The sequence below is a fragment of the Chlorocebus sabaeus genome, chromosome 21 (genome assembly GCF_047675955.1).
Source record: "Chlorocebus sabaeus isolate Y175 chromosome 21, mChlSab1.0.hap1, whole genome shotgun sequence".
NCBI classification, from domain to species: domain Eukaryota; kingdom Metazoa; phylum Chordata; class Mammalia; order Primates; family Cercopithecidae; genus Chlorocebus; species Chlorocebus sabaeus.
Genome location: NC_132924.1, coordinates 77244493 through 77264914, shown reverse-complemented (window position 1 = coordinate 77264914; position 20422 = coordinate 77244493). Strand labels below are relative to the sequence as shown.

At 36.5% G+C, this 20422-nt stretch overlaps 1 protein-coding gene across 1 annotated transcript in view; it reads left to right on the top strand.

Moving 5' to 3' along the window:
• The first annotated feature begins 753 nt into the window (after positions 1-753).
• The window catches only part of ORC5 (origin recognition complex subunit 5), a 66110-nt gene continuing 46441 nt past the window's right edge, over positions 754-20422 (top strand). Inside the window, exons 1-6 of the mRNA XM_007982480.3 lie at positions 754-934; positions 4587-4679; positions 7846-8046; positions 9446-9520; positions 11962-12073; positions 18838-18968. Of these exons, the coding sequence (XP_007980671.3) occupies positions 863-934; positions 4587-4679; positions 7846-8046; positions 9446-9520; positions 11962-12073; positions 18838-18968 (684 nt within the window). The 5' untranslated portion in view covers positions 754-862. The remainder of the gene's footprint in view (positions 935-4586; positions 4680-7845; positions 8047-9445; positions 9521-11961; positions 12074-18837; positions 18969-20422) is intronic.

The window sequence follows — 20422 nt, the reverse complement described above, 5'->3', positions numbered from 1 at the left end:
GTCAGTGATCCCAACCCAGGGGTTTCAGGACGCCAAGCTCTTTCCACCACGCACGTGTCTACTTCTGTATCTTATTTCCACAACCTTCTACTTTTTAGTTGCTAGTAGGTGCCCCACGAAAAAATACACGTGAAAGCCTAATGCTAAAAGTACCATTTTTACTATCACCCTCACCAACACACGCTACGACTTCCTCCCATTAGGAATGAGAGGCCTTCCACATCTGGTTTCAAGCTTGCACGAAAAACAGTTAATTCCAAGCTGTGCTTTTAAACCCCATTACACCCTGTTTTGTACTCAATGCCACTAATTTCCCACAACGACGTCAGGGGGAAAAAAAAAAAAAAAAACATCTTTTGACAACATTAGTCTTCTAAGTCCGCCTTCCACGTCCCTCTAAGGGGCGCAGCTCCCGGTCCGTCTTCTTAGGCACTCAAGGTGTCTAAACTTGGGGCTTCCAGCCGGGAAAACTAAAGGCACGGGGCTCACAGGTCATTGGAGGCCCACAGGACCCCCTTAACCCCTTCCACCCCTTCCCCATTCGCCCATCTCCACGTCGTCTTCTTGGCCTTTGAGTGGAAAATGCTGCAGCCCGAAATCCTCACCAAGCAGAACAATCCGCAAAGCCGCGGAGGCCACAGGACCAGCGAGAAGACGATGGTTCCGGCCGTGAGACTAGAGCGGCGGCGACGCTCGGCGTACGCGCTGTCGTCCCTCCGCAGCGGGGCAGCACCGGCTCCTCCCACGACGCTGCGGGTCCGGTTTCCGGCGGGAGAGTGGGCTGCCAGACCCGGGAAAGGGTCCCGCTTGTGCTAGGGACCTGTGGGCTGGCTGCACTGGCCACTGCGGGGTGCCCGCCAGAATGTCCCACTTGGAAAACGTGGTGCTTTGTCGCGAGTCTCAAGTGTCCACCTTGCAGTCCTTGTTTGGAGAGGTATTGTAGTTAAACTGTCTTCCAGATCCTGGAGGCAGACGTTTCGGTAGTCTTACGACCTGTTCCAATATTTTTTTTTTTTTTCGTGTTTGGATTGAGAGCCAAAAGGCCGTTTTTACGTTAAATAGGGGTGTTGTGGTTCTGTACTGCACCTTCACCCACAGTCTCTTCCGATTATTGAAGAGGAGACTGTCTAAGAAGAACCGGCCTGCACTACAGAACGTTGCCTAAGACGTGGTTGACACACGCCACACTTTTGAGAAGTTTGCCCACATTAGCTCCTAGAAGTTGCTTATCTTACCCCAGCCCAATGACATTTATGTAACAGATGTGTTTGCAGAGTGTTGTTTATTCAAATATAAGTTCACACGTTTCTGTGTGGTAGTTGGAGTGAGTCAAGTGTAGAGAGGTGGTTGCTTTCAAGGCCACTAAGGGGCAAAGCAGTGCTTCAGATTTAAAAATTCACTGGCTTTTCCAGAATTGTAACAGTCCCGAAGAGGTCTAGTGTAAACTTTTCTCCTTAACTGATAGTTCACAGGATGCCCTAGAGAAGAGTTTGTCTTCTCTGGATGAACATAGTTACATAGGGAGTCCTTTCAATAGACAGAGGGTAGCATTCACCAATTCAAAATTTAACCTATTTTTGACGATTTTCTGGTGGTCTTTGATGTACTTTTTGATTCAGACTCATTAATCAGAATTGGAATTAATCAAACTTGGATCTTACCTGTGAAGAAAGTGAATGAGAATATAGAGTCATACTATATCCCCATCTTCTGGTTTGCTTTTTTAACTACAGTCATGTGTTGCTGTCACTTAGGGGGATATGTCCTGAGAAATGCATTGTTAGGCAATTTAATCCCTGTGAATATCATAAAGTGTATTTACACAAACCTAGGTGGTGTAGCCTGCTATACACCTAGGCTGTATGGTGTAGCCTATTCCTCCTAGGCTATAAACCTCTACAGCGGTGCAACTCTACTGAATACCGTAGGCAGTTGTAACACAGTGATAAGTCTGCATCTAAATGTATCTAAACATAGAAAAGGTACAGCAAAAACAGGGTATTATAATCTTATGAGACCACTGTTGTATATGTGGTCCATCTTTGAACACGTGACAGTACTTTCATCCAACTAGAAGTACTGCATGGCAGTTTGAGGTGGCCTGTGAAGCATTAGTGGAAAAGTACTCCCCTTGTCTAAAGGGGCACATTATTAAGGGAAGTTAGAGGTCAACAACTGCATCTTCAATTAATTTTCTATTTATAATGCTTTCAATTATAGTTATATTATTACTGGAGCATTTTCTTGATTATGTTCTCTGCATTTCATCTCTGGAACGCAGAACATTCCAACCAGAAATGCTCCTGCTGAAAAAGAACAATTGGCAAATAGGGATGAGTAGTATTGACTTAGTGGTGGATCACAGAAGGGTTTTTGACCTTTGCTCTTAATGAAAATTATGTTTTACAATATTTTATTATCAGTTTTCTGCAAAGTGCTGTACATGTGGGAAATACAAAGAACTAATAGGAAAGAAATGTAAAAAATTGGTTCATGTTTTTAAGAAGACTCATTTATTTGTTCAATAAATAAATATTTACTGAGCACCTTTTCTGTGGCAGGCACTAGCTTATTGCAGTTTACGTTAGTGAGATTTATAAAGGTAAAAGGTTAAATAACAGTGGAACAGTTCAATATAATTCCAGGTCACAATAAGAAAGATGTTATAAGGTATTATTAGGCAACAACAACATGTAATGGATAGCAGAGATACTCAGCAACATGCATTTAATTCTTGAGACAGAATTTTTTGCTTTTGTTTTTTGAGACAGAGTTTGACTCTCTTTCCCAGGCTGGAGTGGCATGATCTTGGCTCACTGCAGCCTCTGCCTCCCAGGCTCAAGCAATCCTCCCACCTCAGCCTCCGAGTAGCTGGAACCACAGGTGTGTGCCACCAAGCCTGGCTATTTTTGTATTTTTCATAGAGATGGGGTTTCACTGTTTCCCAGACGAACTCCTAAACTCAAGTGATCTGCCTGCCTTGCCCTCCCAAAGTGTAGGGATCACAGGCGTGAGCCACCGCACCCTGCTGAGACAGGATTTTTGAGCCAGTTAATTTATATGATTGTTACATATAGACTTTAGAAAAGGGTTCATGTATTACATTACCTATTCATTTCCAGTAGATTTTTAGTTTATTTTTAGAAGTTGAGCTGCTTTTGCCATAGCTGTATGCCATTTAGAGTCTTTTTCCTGTGTAAATCTGAGTTCCTGATTTGTCTTGTAAAAGGAAATGTTTAACTTAGTGACTAGAATGTAATAAATGTTTGTGACTGTTGCTGTAATCGATGATAATTGAGACCCAACTTCCTCATGGAAATTGCATAATCCCATTTTCTTGTAATTATTTAAAAAAAAATGTATTATTGAAAAATAGGCCGGGCGCAGTGGCTCACACCTGTAATCCCAGCACTTTGGGAGGCCAAGGCAGGTGGATCACAAGGTCAGGAGTTCGAGACCAGCCTGACCAAAATGGTGAAACCCCATTGTAACTAAAAATACAAAAATTAGCTGGGCCCGGTGGCACGCACCTGTAATCCCAGCTACTCAGGAGGTTGAGGCAGGAGAATCACTTGAACCCAGGAGGCAGAGATTGAAGTGAGCCGAGATCGCGCCATTGCACTCCAGCCTGAATGAGAGTGAGACTCCATCTCAAAAAAAAAAGTATTATTTTTAAAAATCCAGTTTTCCTGTAATTATTTTAAAAATGTAATCCAGTTTTCCTATAATTATTTTAAAAATGTGATCCAATTTTCCTATAATTATTTAAAAATGTAGACTGTAATTTCCTCCAAAGTAGATAACGTCTTTTACTGATATTTGTACTTTTCAGTACCCCTTGGTTTTCAGCATTTAGTAGGTATCTAATGAAAGTGTTTATTTAAGTAATGAAGTATAAGTATTTGTAGTATTAACTAGACCAGAGAGACCATTGACACTGTTTACTTTTATCTAGCTGCTAACTTAATGTACTGCAGAAAGGTCTTGCTTGTATGTATTTTAAAATAAATGCTATGCAGATTTTATTAGTGTTTTATGTGATCTAATGTATGCATTTGTGCCAGCATTAGTGAGTGTGCATAGTTCAGAAGTAGTCTGTAAGTTTTCCTAAGAATGAGGACCCTTGAAATCCCTTTTAATCTTTTGATTATATGTACTTAATTTCATAGCATTAAAATGTACAGTGAAGTTGTGGCATCCCAGGAGATAAGAGTCTTTAAGAAGGAGTAATGTAAAAATGGAGTATGAACAAAATTATCCTTGAAAACTCTCTTAAATGTCCTATAAAGTTGAAAATACAAGTTTGTATATGTAAACCTGTACAATAATAAAAAATATAAATATATAGTACATAATAAAATATGCCAAATATGTTACAGAAATTTTAATTTCATAACAAAGAAAGTGCTTAGAGTTGAATTCAAGTAAGTTCAAAGTGTGTTGATGCATCCACAATATGCTCACTGTTAGGAATTTGGATTGAATATTTTACTTTTCCACATACAACTTTCTCACAAGTTGATAAGTCTTTATTTTTTATTTTGCATGTGCAGCCTCATATTTGTCTTTGTCTTTTCTCCCCTTAGAGACATCATTTTAGCTTTCCATCCATTTTTATTTATGGACATACTGCCAGTGGAAAGACCTATGTAACACAAACGTTGTTGAAAACTTTAGAGGTAAGAATAAAAATATTAAGTATTTCTTTGCCATTCTTTAATGTATAATATTGGTACTGAAGATTGTGAATCTCCACAAATACAAAATTGAACATACCACTTTTACATTGCTCTTCTTCCCATATTATCTTTCTCTATGAGTGAGCTACTGTAATTGACACAGTTGTCCAAACTTACACTTTCTTAACTGTTTCCTCATCTTCCCTCATTTAGTAAATCACATCAATAAACTTGATCTGTTGCTTCACATTCTTAAAATCGTTTCTCCATCTACCTTTAATCCTAGCCATTGCTGCTAGGATTTACATTTACCATTGTTTTTTTCCACGTATTTCTGTAAGCCTCTTATTTGCAGTCTTCACCCAGCAGCCAGGCCTTGCAAATCTTAAGATCTTCAGGACAGTGTTCAAGTAATTTGCCCAATGTATAAGACCTTTCCTGAGCTGAATTTATCTTTCATAACACAGCGGTTAAGTGGGCTGTAGAGTCTGGCAGACTCATGTTCCTTTTTGGATTCACCAGTTAGTGCTTTCTCCATCTGCAAAGTTGGCTCATAGTGACAACATCTGGGATTAAGAGAATAAAATGTTAGTACATGGAAAGTGCTTTCTGCAATACATAGCGCGTAGTAAGCACTCAATAAACGTTAGCTGCTATTACTGATGAGTATTGCCATACTCCCTTTCATATCCTAAACCAGAGATGGGCAGTATTTTTCTTAAGGGGCAGATAAGTAACATTTTGTACTTGTGGACCATGTAGTTTCTATCTCACCTACTTGACTCTGCTGTATTGTGAAAGCACCCATGGACATTCTCTGTGTGAATGGGCATGACTGTGTTTCAAAGCAACAGTATGTAGAAAAACAGGTGGCTAGCCCACAGGCTTTGGCTTGCTAACCCTGTCCTCTAGCTCTAAGGATGTGTGTTGAGGATGGCATACTGAACTGTGTATAGTTCCTGCTCTCTTACTTTCAAGCCATGGCACATGCTGGTCCCCTACTTGGAATGGGTTTCCTGTACTTGCTCTTCCTGTTACTTGGCAAATGCTTATTTATTTTGCCAGGTTTTCTTCTACTTATATTCTACAAGGTCTTTCCTGATCCTCTAGGCTGTATCAGATGCTCCCCTGTTTTGCAGCCTTAGCACCTTGTGCTTAATTCTGTCATAATATTTAGCCCTCTCAGCTATGATTTTGTGTTTGTGTTTCCCTGGCTTTAGATTGTGAGTTTCTTGAAATTATCCCCAGCACTAAGCACACTACTTGGCACATACTAATTTGTGGATTTTAGCTTATTAACTTGTGGATTTCAGCTTTTGATCCCAAAGATCAGCTGTGCATTTTAAAAGCACATATACCTGGGCTGTATACTAGACTTCAGAATCTGAGTGTACAAGGTCTTGGTCCAGGTATTTGCATTTCAGAACCCGTTGAATGAAGTGCCCCCAAAATATGTGTTGAATAAAAGCAATAAAACCCAATAAGGAAGTTTTATATTTAAGGGCTGCTTTCCATTTTTTTTTTTTAATCACATTGTAGTTTCTGCTGCTACTTAATCAGTATAATATATGATTATTGTTACTACTTCTGATACAGGGACTCAGACAGGCACTTAGAATATGCTGCCTTTAAAGGTCATGGATAGCACAAATGTCGTAAGCGAGACACTATTCATAACAGAGATATTGTGGACTGTTGTTTGTAAAGAAGTGAGAGTGAAGTGAGTTAGCAAATGCTGGTGAAACTGTCCCCAAGTAAGTTTAATGTGGCTTTAGTGACACTGTTATTCAGAGAACGAAAAGCTTCCTTATTGGATACAAGTTTATAAAATCACTAAAAATAGTTACAAATTCCATTATTTGTGCCAAATGCCACAAGTTATCTTCCTCAGAATGAATCTGCTTTTGTGATCTTATTTTGAGGATAGACTGTATTTGTGAGCAAATCTCGTTTGTGTCCTTATTACTTCTGGAGTTACCTCATTTTGATATTTTGATAGTTTTTTAAATGAAGGGCTAGTTGTTTGTTTGTTTGTTTGTTTTTTGAAATGGAGTCTTGCTCTATTGCCCAAGTTGGAGTACAGTGGTATGATCACAGCTCATTGCAGCCGTGAATTCCTGGGCTCAAGTGATACTCCCACCTCAGCCTCCCAAGTAGCTGGGACTTACAGACATACTCCACCAGGCCTGTCTAATTTTTTTTATTTTTTGAAGACGGAGTCTCACTGTGTTTCCCAGGCTGATCTTGAACTCATGGGGTCAAGTGATCCTCCCACCCCTCCTAAAGCACTGAGATTACAGGCAGGAGCAATATGCCTAGTAAAGAGCTAGTGCTTACAGTCCTTATAGGAGGATTGCTATGGTTTCTAACTCTTAAAATTCTTTTTTTTTTTTTGACTTGTTTATTCAAGGATATTATATTAAAGTTACAAGTGTGAAATTCCTATTAAGAATTTTAACATTCAAATATACTTAGATTTCTTTTTTTTTAAAACGAAGACAGAGTCTCGCTATATTGCCCAGGCTGGTCTTGAACTCTTGACCTCAAAGCCTTGGGATTACAGACATGAGCCACCATTCCTGGCTGATTTCTTTATAAGAATTCTTTATAGGATAAAGTGCAAGTTTGCTTTGAATTTCCATAAGAAAGAAATGGCAAACTGAAAGAAATAATTGAAGACAGTTTAATGAAGAGACAATTTTATAAAGGTTGAGGACATTTTATGGGAATCACTAAGGGATGATGGTACACCAGGGCCTTTACCACCTCTAGGCCTGAAGGGACCATAGAAAGGAACTGTTACTGGAACCCTACAAGAGGTGTAACCTTAGAAGAGGGGCTGTCCAACTTGATCTTTGGTAAAAGAGTATCGACTGCCAAGCTAGGGCCACTGAGGGGTCATGGTGGGAGTCAAGGAAATCAATATCCAGACTTCTGTCCCACCATTCTCCCTTAGTCTCCTGCTGGTTCTTTCTATTGGCTTCTCCATCCACAGCCAGAAAGTAAGAGAGTCTGGGTGATGTAATTCTGTAGCTGTCAGGCTCTTGGGGCATGGGGTGGGTTTGGTGGGATGTAGATTTAGAAAGGCAAATGGAGAATATCAGCAGAGCCATTATTGTGTCTGTGTTTTCTTCTTTTCTTATACTGTTTTGGTTTTCGTTTTCAGCTCCCACATGTCTTTGTGAATTGCGTTGAATGCTTTACCTTGAGGCTGCTTTTGGAACAAATTTTAAACAAATTGAATCATCTTAGTTCTTCAGAGGATGGATGTTCTACTGAAATAACCTGTGAAACATTTAATGATTTTGTTCGCTTGTTTAAACAAGTAACCGCAGCTGAAAATCTCAAGGATCAGACTGTATATATTGTAAGTAATTTCATTTGATTAGATCATCTCTTATGTTGAAAACCAATAATTTATTAGATCAATTTTAATGTATTTGTTTTGAGTCTCATTATGTACAGTGCTCTGTGCCAGATGCTTTTGTATACAGAAATGTGTTAAACATATTCCTTATCCAAGGGAAGCTTCATTTAATAGAAAAGGTATGACACATACATGTGACTACATGTAGAATGTGATAAGTGATTGTCACCAGATGCAAAGTATTGACTGTGTGTATCCAATACAGCTTCATGAGGTATTAGCATTTGAGACAGACCTAAATGAATCAGAGTATTCTAGGAAAAAATTGAAGTAGAGGATTTTCAGAGAGAATTATATAAGTAAAGGCATGCAGCTGAAAATGGAGACCAGAGAATACCAAATAGTCTAGTTTTAGTGGGTTATAAAGTATGAAAGAAGAAAAAGAAGACTGGAAGATGTGTTGGGGCAGATCATGGAAGGTCTAGAAAACTATGCTAAAGCATTTTATTTAATTTCTTAGGGAGTGGATAGAAGGTAGTGAAGACTTTAGAGCAACAAATATGCCTGATTACTCTGAAGATATGTTAAAATGATCATCTTTGGAATTGGATAAGAACTAACCAAGACTGGATAGTTTATAAAGGAAAGAGGTTAATTGGCTTACAGTTCAGGATGGCTGGGGAGGCCTCAGGAAACTTATAATCAGCAGAAAGCAAAGGGGAAGCAAGGCGTCTGCTTCACAAAGTGGGAGGAAGGAGAAGCTCCTTATAAAATCGTCAGATCTCATGATAACTCACTATCACAAGAACAGTATGGGGGAACCACCCCCATGATTCATTTACCTCCACCTGGTCTCTCCCTTAACACATGGGGATTATGGAGATTACAATTTAAGATGAGATTTGGATGGGGACACAAAGCCTGACCACACCATTCCACCCTTGGCCCCTCCCAAATCTCATGTCGGTTTCACATTTCAAAGCCAGTTGTGCTGGGTAATTTATAAAGAAAAGACATTTATTTCTCACAGTTCTGGAGGTTAGGAAGTCAAAGGTTGAGGTCCCCACATCTGGCAAGGTCCTTCTTGCTGCCTCCTCTCATGATGAATGGTAGAAGTACAAGAGAGGACAAGGGTGAGAGCAAGAGGTGGCAGAAGTCCCTTTTATAACAAAGCCATTCTTTCAATAAGCCATTCCTTTGATAACAATATTAATTCATTGATGAGGACAGAGCCCTCATGACTTAATTGTCTTTTATGCAGCTCTACTTCCCAATACTGCCGCACTGGGGATTAAGTTCCAACACATGAACTTTGGGGGACATAATCAAATTATGTCATTTTGTAAAGGCTCTGTAAATGCATTTCTTCTTCTTTTTTTTTTTTTTTTTTTTTTTAAAGGTTCTAGATAAAGCAGAGTATCTAAGAGATATGGAAGCAAATCTTTTGCCTGGATTTCTTAGATTACAAGAATTGGTAAGTAATGTGAGAGAGTGCTTTTTCCCCACAACTTAATCAATGGGTTGTGTTGTAAAATTTTTTCATTTTGCTATATGATAGGTGAGAATTAGTATTTTAATATAATTGTAGTTTGCATTTCTCTTATCAGTAAAGCTCAGTATTTTTTTCATAGTAAAATCAGTTAGTGATTTCATAGCATTTATTCTTCAATTATTTTAGCTTTTCCTCTCTACTTATGAAGCTACTGCTTTCTATTAAAAGTTTTTAGATCTTGCTAGAATAAATGGCAGAGGGCCAGACTTTAAAATCTCAAGGATTTTAAAATTTTCTTTGCATTTCAAAATAAGGATAATCTAAAATAAGAATAGCATGGCTATTCTGGCTCATCTGGATTTGTATCTTATAACCTCAATGTCAGAGTTTACTTTTGTATTTCAGTTTACTCTTGTGTTGGCTTCACAAAGTACAGTAAGTCTTCACTTAACATCTCAGGAGATTCTTGGAAACTGCGACTTTAAGTGAAACAGCCTACAATAGGTTCTTCCTTACCTTCAGCATCATTTCATTATAACATTGTTGAGGAAAAAAATTGGTTTCATTATATGTTGCGCTTAAAGTCAGTTTCCCAGAACCTATCAACAACATTAAGTGAAGGGTTACTAATTAATACTGCTGTGATTGTCGTGGCCCAATAAGAAAAGAATAGGGGCGGACTTACTAGGCATTTGCGTCAGGTGAAAGCCAAATAATATCACAGATAAAACAGGGTTTTGTAATAGTTTGAATAAGGACAATTGGTGAGAGAAATAGCTGTGGTTGTTTCCAGGTGGAACCATATTCACTGTATTCACAAAGGGAATAAAGATTTAGTTTGAGCGAAACAATACTGTTCAATATATTCAGTTAATATTAATTTAAATTTTATTGGTTTTATGGTTTGTATTTATAAATTTATTTTGGTTTTATAATTTTATAAGTGCTTTGAGCATAAGCAGTTTATACCTACCTAATTTTATGTTTGTATGTGTTAAAGTATTAAGTAATATTATAATAAATACTTGGGAAGAAGTGCTTAAAGCATATCTACCTTTCAAAGTTAAATACATTATTCAAATTTGAGAATCTGCTAGAAGTTTAGAGAGGCCACTGAAATCATTGTGTGCCCAAGGCCGACTCCTGAAGTTTACTTTTAGTAATAGTTGAGGGGGGGGAGGTATAGAGAGGACAGGATAATAAGCGTAGCTATTGGTGGCCTATTCTGGAAGTTAACCTCACACAGTCTTGCTTTTCTTGGTTTCATTAACTCGACATTTTATTACTGAGACTCAAGACCTGTCTTCTTTGAGTAGATGTCTCCTATTTCCTTTCCTTTTATTTGTTTGTTTCATTTGTATTTGCGGGTTTTTGCATATGCATCCACTATTTCCTGTTGCTTTGCTCTAGAACTCACCATCTAGTATCCAGAGTGCATTGTTGTCTTCTTGCCTTGTCAGTATAGATCACCCTATTTTTTCCTCCTTATGTCTAGTAATGGTGGTCATACATCCCTTCACAACAATTAGGACTTTTGACCATTTTTTAGTTTCAATTATAGAAATTATTTGAAGAAAATTAAAAGATTTAATCTCAGCTGAACTGGGAAAGAGAATTGTTTTGACATTTCTGGAACCATGCTTGATTTTTAAAAATGTATTTCATTTAAGAGAAATCTGGCAAAAGCATTTCTCGTTTTTTTATATTAAGTATTTAAGTAAAAGGAAGTTTAAAATATGATGAATATCATATATACTGAAAGTACTTATCAGATGAATAGATAAGAACATTACCAATTCAAAATCTTTCAGGTCGATAAATATCCTCTTCTTTTTAGCCTCTCAATGTATTTAAACTGATTTTGTAAAATGCTTTTAGGTAATCATATTTTTATAGCAAAAACAATTCAGTAATTTGTTATCAGGATTGTGATTAGTCCATGTTATTTTACCGCTATAGAAATAAATTCAGAGATTCTTAAAAAAATCAGACCCAATGTGATGGCTAATGCCTGTAATTTCAGCTCTTTGAGAGGCTGAGGCAGGAAGATCACTTGAGTCCAGGAGTTCAAGAGCAGCCTGGGTAACTTACAGAGACCGTGTCTTTACAAAAGATACAGAATTTAGTCAGGTATGGTGGCACATGTCTCAGCTACTTGAGAGGTATAGGAGGATCGCTTATGCCTGGGAGGTTGAGGCCACAGTGAGCTGTGATTATGCCACTGCACTCCAGCTTGGGTGTGTGACAGTTTGCAAATGGATGAGCTCCTTGATTAGGTTTTCTAAATAAGGTTTATTAATATGCAAATAATTTGTTATAGGTTAGAACTTTGGGGGATTTATTTGAAAGAAAAATCCAAATGGAAATACTGCTCTGATTAAGATTTTTAAATGCAAAGTTACTTTTATTTCTTTCTTTTACAGGCTGACAGAAATGTGACTGTTCTCTTTCTCAGTGAAATTGTTTGGGAAAAGTTTCGTCCAAATACTGGATGCTTTGAGCCATTTGTCTTGTATTTCCCTGATTACAGCATAGGTAAACCTTAAAACATTGTTTTGGCAAATGTTATGCAGGAGAATAGTTTTTGTTGTTTGAAAGATTAAACTAGCATATTCAAATGGAAATACTTTGATATTCAAAGTATTTTGATATTCAAAGTATTTGAATATCAAATGGGAATATCAAAGTTATATTAAACTGTTAAAGTTTGCTGCCAATCTCAAATAAGATGTTTGTATTTCTGCACTTATAAAATTTACTTTGGAACTGTGAGAGATTATTGTATAATTACTAATTTTTTTTGGATGAGCAACTCTTGTATCTGTGCTAATGTATCTTCATTTTTTTAGTCAGTACATTAAGATGTATATGTAGTGTGATTATGACATCTGTACGAATAATCAGACTAGACTTGTAAAGCATACTAAGAGTGTGTTGAAATCTTCATTTACTGTATACTTGGGTTAAGTACCATGTTGCACTTACATCTTTTGATTTTATAAATCTCATTTTCTTTACTGTAACTCATACGGTACCAATTACTAGCCCTTGTGTTTCTTAGTTTCTTGGGGACTGCATTTAATCTTAAATTTCATAGATGCTGATGCTTTTGGTCTTTGAAAGAACACAGTAGCTTTTTGTGTTGCTGAATAGCTTTGTGGATTAATACTGGGCTGTCATACAGAGATGATACTTGGGATTCAGAGATTATAACTGTGAAGTATAAGATGGTTAGCAGTCTATAAAAAAATAGCATTCCATGACCTTGGCCTCATTAACACTATCCCTCTGAACTAATCAGCTGTAAACATACATTAAGATTAACACATTTTTGTGTTTTCACCAGAACAGCAGTCAAATAACACCTTCTGTCTTAGCTAATTAGCTGAATTTTTTTTTTTTAAACAGCAACCCAAAATAGATGGAGTCCTTATTGTCATTCATTTCTCATCCTTAAAAATCCCAAAATAAAGGATAGGAGGAAAAGTGATAAAGGATTTTATTTAAAAAAAAAAAAAAAATTCTGTACCTATGTCAGCCCTGTTCTTCATAGTTCAGTTTTTTAATGACCCGTTTTAAGTACTGAAAAACTATTTAGAATTTAAGAAAATTATTTAAAAAGTTGATTTTATACATTTTAGTCAAGTTGAATTAATAATGTAAGTAATTATAGAATTAAATTTTAAAAATTCTATAATTTAAATTTATAGATTTAAAAATTTAAAAAGTAAAGATACAAAGCAGCATAGATAGAGGGTTTGAAGACAAAAGTAAATAAAATGATCTTAGTAATTTTAGTGAGTATAGGATAATAGATTTTTGCAAAGTATATAATAATGGAGCCAAGTTAAATTCTGATTATTAAATTGTAGGGCCTTTTTCATATTCAGTTTTTTTTTGTTTTTAAAGCAGAAACACTGTAGTCAGACAAAAAGCCATTCAGAAGGGGAACGTTAATAGATAAGTTGAAATTATGGTTAAGTGTGGAACCAGGGCAAAGAGATTATCTAAGTGGTTAGTGTTATCCTGTCACAATAACTTGAAACATGTCATTTTCAGGAATATGGTGTCTGATTTTAAGGACAACTGTCCTCTTAACAGTTATGGCTAGGAGCCCAGTTTGGAAGTCTTGTTTTCTGGTCTTTACCTCATGCAGACTACTCATCTTTTGGTGGATATTTTTTCTTTAGAGAGATTATAATGTACTTGATTAGGTTTTTGGTTTAGTTATTGTGTCAGTTTGGATAGATTAAGTTATGTTCTGATAACAATCTGAAATTTCAGTGATTACAGTTTCCTACCTAAGAACATTTGTACTGCTGTTGTCTTACATTTTACTTCTATATTTATTATAAACCGTGTAATACTATATTATAAACCTCAACTATTATTATAAACCTCAGATGTTAAATATTATTATTTTGGCTTTAAAAAAATAACAGGACAAGAAAGAAAATAACTTTTATTGTTTATCCTGCTGAGGATTTGTTGAGTTCTTAAGTCTGTGGGTGTATAGTTTCATCAGCTTTGGAAAAATTTCAGACAGTATTTCTTCAAATATTTTGTCTGCCCCCTCACCTTTTCTTCTCTATCTTTTTTGTGTGGGATTGTATTATAGGTATGTTAGAGCACTTTATATTGTCCTACTGAAAGTCTGTTTATTTAAATTTTAAATCTTTGTGTGTGTGTGTGTGTGTTTTATTTGGGTTTTTTTTTGTTTGTATGTCTTTCAGTTCACTGGCTTTTTTTTTTTTTTTTAACAAGTGTCTAGTGGGCAGCCAATCTCATCCTGTAGAATTTTCATTACTGATCTCATTATGCTTTTGTTTTCTTTTATATCCTTGAGCATATGAGCATATTTATAACAGTTGTTTTAATTTTCTTGTTTACTAATTCAATTACCTCTTTTGTTTTGGGTTTGTTCCCTCCAACTAATTTTTCTCCATCTTGGGTATCCATTATGCTTCTTCATGTGTCTAGTAGTTTTTTATTGAATTATAGACATTGTGTTTTTTATTGTGTTTTGGACTTTTTTCTTATTAGCATATTTAATTACTTACAGATACAGTTGACTCTTTTAAGGCTATTTTTAAACTTTTTTTGGAGAGATGATCCAGAGTAGCCATTATACCAGGGCTAATTTTAGCTCTACTTCTAAGACATAGTTTTTCTGGAAATCTCTACTGAATGCCTTGTGTGTTTAGCATGGTCTCTGCCTTCTGACTAGTGGCAATATGAAAAACTCACAGCCCTGTGTGAATTCTGGGAATTGACATATAGCTCTCCAATGATTGTTTTTTCCCTAAAAATTGTTCTTGCATGGCTTTATAGGGTTTTACCCTATGCATACACAGATTGGTATTAAGCTAAGACTTGAGGGGAACCCCTGTACAGATTTCTGGAGCTCTTTTTTGGCACAGCTTCCTCGTCTCAGATACGCTGCCCTGCAAATTATATCTATCTCAGCTCCCTCGGCCCTGGTCTCTGTCTCCTCAACTCAGTAGGATAAATGAGCTCCTTTTGGAAGTCTCCTTGCACCACAGTCTTAAAATTACCTCTTGTTAGAAGGCTTGGCTGATGGTAGGACTCACCTTATTTGTTTACCTTTTCTAAGGTATACGGTCCGTTACTGCCATTTGTTTGATATTTGAAAATAGTTGTTTTCTATAGTGTGTCCAGTTTTTAATTGATTATTAGAGGAGGGTATTTCTGGATGCTCCTACTCCCTCACAACTGGAAGCAGAAGTCTCTCTGCAAGTTAGGAATGGCTTTTCTTTGCACATTAGCCTATACTTGGAGAGTGAAATTTTAAGACCCAAGGAGACCAACCAGTGGGTTTCTCCTACCGTTTGTTTACTACCCAATGATATACTGTTTTCAGCTTTCTGATATAGATGGGATTTTTTTTTTTTTCATGAATTTGAATAGTCCTAGACTGTTAGAGCTGGCATGACTTGCTTATTATAGAGTTATACTCTTAAGAGTTTTGTCTGCAGTCTATAAACAAGTTGCTAGGTTACTTTTACAGCAACACAGTGAGGATTCCGATTCTTATAAGACTTTCATCAGGGCTGAAATGGGCCAGTGATAACGTCTAATCAACTTTCTTGTGGGATACAGAGGGCTACCTATAAGGAATAACATCTAATCAACTTTCTTATGGGATACAGAGGGCTACCTATAAGGAAGATAGAGATGTTCAGGGGGTACTTAGAAGTGCAATCTGAGCTGGAGACTCAACTTGTTTTCCAAATTTTTTTACCCATTCATTTATGGAAGTTTTTTCTTGTTGTTGTTGTTTGTTTCCCCCCCCCCCCCCCCCCCCCGCTTGTTCATCTCTGTGATCATTTATCTCTTCCCTCTGTCTCTCTTTTCTTACATCCATCCAGTTATTTGGTAGGTTTTATAGGTAGATATCTTTGTTTCTAAGTTTTTTGGTACCTTTTAGAAATTTTCAATATATTAGCTATTTCCCCATGCCTAGTTAAAATAACTTAGTAACATTGTATTTCAAGTTTGCTGTTAGAATGTAAAAGTACATAGACTCCAAAGGGAAGTTTTGGCTTTTATTTTTATTTTTTCAGCAGTTTTGAAATAAAAAAGCAAATTCAGTAACAGTGTTTCATCTAGTATCCATTCGGGATAATATTCTAAGTATAAAACTAGGCTTTGAAGTTTTTTTTTTGTCAACTTCTGTGTTTAAATATTCCTTAATAGAGCTATTTTTAAACTTCTGTTTGTAAATTTTCAGATAGTTTACATATATTTTTTGATCTTGTACCTGTGTCTAATTGATTTGCAGGCGCAAAAGTGATTAAAATCAATGGTAAATGGCCTTACTAAAAATACTAACTTATTGGGAACCTTAAACAAAAGGAAATTGACATGATTAGAATATCCTGGAAGAGTTTTTACCTGTAATTTTTGCAAAAAACATGAGCCTTCTGAAGTAGGTTTAAAGTTCTAGTCATATGCAGAGAGCTCTTAACTAAGAAGTCTAAGGAGACCATTGCACCAAGAAGTCAGAGGATCTTACGATAAGGAATGAATGTCTAATTGATTCCTGTATTATGACTGGGAAATTTTGAATAATATATGGTGGTTTCCCTTTAAATTTTACTGTGTTTCTAAAATATGATTATTTCCAGCAGGGTTAAGTATAAGGTTAGTACTCTTAACGTGATATTTTATAAAGAGCCTGAGATATAACAGAAGTAGAGTAAAGATATCAAAGTTGTAGGGAGAAAACATGTTTTATAAAAGGGGGAATAACAAAGTAAGGACTAGGATCAGGTGATGATTATTGTAAAAAAATTATTTTCATTTTACAAAACATGAGCATTTTCTAGTTTGTTGGCAGTTTATGTACTATCCCCTTTTTTTTCTTGTTGATTTACTTAATAGGAAGAAAAACGAGAATCTACAGTATTTTTTCCCTTGTTACTGATTTTGCCAGTCCTGAGATTCTTGAGATTTTCTTTAGCTGTCATCATTTTCTATTTGTCTTAATATTTAATAATTTTTTTTTACAGTCAGTTTCAAAATTTCGATTACATTTTCAGAATTATTTTTACTCAAAACACTTCTGACACCAAATGTGTAGGGTATTTTTGTTCACCCAACAACAAATTCTTCAGTTCTCTCGATATCAAGTGGGTGTCCTAAAATTCAATTCACTTCTGACACTAACTACCAGAAGTTAGTGCAGACCTCACAAATTAAGGACTTAGTCCTACAAGAATATTAGCACTTCAGACACCAGTCTAAGTCCCAGGTTTCTACCTGTACTCCTGAAAACTGGTTATAAATTGGGGTTTCACATGACCCCTCCTCAGGTTTGATAATTTGCTAGAAAGGCTCACCAAACTCAAGAAAACAACTTTACTTATTCCGTTTATTGTAAAGGATACAAATGAACAGCCAGATGAACAGGTACACAGGACAAGAACCAGTGGGGTCCCAAGCCTAGGAGCTTCTGTCCCTGTGGGGCTGGTGTGTGCTACCCTCTCAGCATGCGGATATATTTACTATCCTGGAAACTCTCAGAACCTCATCATTTAGGATTTTTTATGGAGGTGCCATTATATAGTCATGATTTGATTAAATCGTTGGTCATTGGTCGTGGATTCGATCTTTAGCCCTTCTCCTTTTCCCAAGGACAGGAAGTGGGGCCTTGATATGGTTTGGCTTTGTGTCCCCACCCACATCTCATCTTGAATTGTAATCCCATAATCCCCACATGTCATGGAGGGGCCTGGTGGAAGGTAATTGAATCATGGGGGCGGTTCCTCCATGCTGTTCTCAAGACGCTGAGTTCTCACGAGAGCTGTTGGTTGTATAAGTGTCTGGCATTTCCCCTGCTGGCACTCATTCTCTCTCCTACTGCACTGTTAAGAGTGCCTTCCACCATGATTATAAGTTTCCTGAGGCCGCCCTAGCCATGCAGAACTGTGAGTCAATTAAACCTCTTTTCTTTATAAATTACCCAGTCATGGGTATTTCTTCATTGTAGTGTATGTGAGAATACAGGCCTCTAATCACTTGGTTGGTTCCTCTGACAACCAGTCCCCATCCTGAAGCTATCTAGGGGCCCACTGTATTAGTCCATTCTCACACTGCTATAAACATACCTGAGACTGGGTAATTTGTAAATTTATAAAGAAAAGAGGTTTAATAGACTCAGTCTGTGGGCTGTACAGGCTTCTGCTTCTGGGGAGGCCTCAGGAAACTTGTAGTCATGTTGGAAGGTGAAAGGGAAGCAAACACATCTTCACAAAGTCAGCAGGAGAGAGAGCGTGAAGGGGGAATTGCTGCACACTTTGAAACAACCAGATCTCATGAGAACTCTATCAGAAGAACAGCGAGGGGGAAGTCTGCTCCACGAGTCAATCACCTCCTACCAGGCCCCTCCTCCAACACTGAAAATTTCAAATGAGATATGAGTGGGGACACAGAGCCAAACCATATCACCCATCAAGAAACACCTCATTAGTATAAATCGAGGTATGTTTTAAAAGGGCTTATTATGAGTAACAAAAGATACTCCTCTTATCCTTCTCATTCAGGAAATTATGAGGGCTTTTAGAAGCTCTGTGCCAGGAACCGGGGTGAAGATCAAATACATATTTTTTATTATATCACAAATCACACTTTCCTATTCTAATCTTGTAATAGTTTTATAATTACTTGATTATTGCTGGGTTTGTTTTTTTTTTTTAATACCTTTGTTATAAAATGCTTGAAGATATGATTAGGGTACTGTGTTAATTATTACGAGTTATTTTGTGTCCTGTGAACAGGCAACCTTCAAAAGATCCTGTCCCATGATCATCCTCCAGAGTATTCAGCTGATTTCTATGCTGCCTACATTAACATTCTTCTTGGAGTTTTCTACACTGTTTGTCGAGATTTGAAAGAGCTCAGACATCTGGTAAATGAATATTTTGCTTGTATATATATATGTGTGTGTGTGTGTGTGTGTGTATGTGTGTATAAATATATGTGTATATATATCTTTCAATATTTTCCATGTAGAAATGGTGTGAGATAGGTTAGAAACTGAAAATTTATTCTGGGAATTCGCATATGGCCTCTTGAGGCTAACATACCATAAGAAGGTAGATGTTTGTGAGTTAGTACAAACTTTGCTTGTTCTGATCAGAAAAATGTCATTCTCAGATCTTCTCACTCTTCCTTGTTTTTTCTCTAATTACAGAAAATGCAGAACTCCATTATAATCAAAATGAGGAATAACAGAAAAGAGATGTAAAAATTTGAGCAGTTTTACAACTCTGTTAATATTTTGTAACAGATTTTGTTCAAGTTTTATGTATGCAGTGATTGAGGTCTAGAATCTAGATGGATTTGAGTATGGTCAGAAGCTTTCATTGCAGGTCTTTCATTAACCACTGACCCTGAGCTGGTAATCTTTGTATAGATGGTTCTTTTTAATTTTTTTTTTTAAACAATTAGAATAGCTGTTTATATATCATAGACAGTTTGGAAAATGTTGATGTTGAATTTTTCTTTGACCTTTTTGTTTAATTGTGGGGATGGGAAAGGAAGGAGACAAGAATTTCTAGTTTCCCTTTTAGAAATCCTTAATAATTAAGATCTTAGCTCCATTTAACAGAAAACAGTAATATATCTGAGGCTGGAAAACAGTCACTTTGAAAGTAACAGATTCTATGTCTCTTAGCACATTTTCTTCACTTTGTTCTTTTTCTCTTTCTGCCCTGAAAAGTGTTACTTAGGTTCAGTGTGTGTTTGAGACAGAACATAGAAGGCAACTATTTAAAATTACGCTCACATTTAGTATGTTTTTGAAAGTTTCAGATTTCAGGGCTCCTCTGATTTGCATGTAGATTTCAGACATCTTCTCAGTTAGGAAAAAACAAAACGGTTTTTCCAGTTCCAGTTTATCACTAACATTCCTCTAGAAGTTGGATGTCTTGGGATCCCTGGCTTCTGAGGGAAATGATAACACAAGAGACAGAGAGGAGAGGGTCAGGAAAACGCACCTGGGTGAGATGGACTTAGGAGCAAATAATCCTCCTCTGTCTTTACTGGAAAGTAACTTGCAGTTACCACTGTTTAGCACTCGGATCCTGTGGGAATCTGTGCTGGCAGCCATTTCAAAGTAGATTATAAAGTATAAGAAGAAAAAATTTAGGGAAAATATTTATGGGAAAATAAAATGTAAAGAGAAAAATATATATTTAAATATAGTATTTTTAAAAGTTCTTCGGGTTTCATTGAGGAATGATTTTATTTAGGGTAAGGTTACAGCTTTCTTAAAAATCATATTCATAAATGTGAAGTATGGTTTAAGTCTTATACTACTATTGGTAATAATAAATACAGAAAAGGGTCCTTAAACATTAG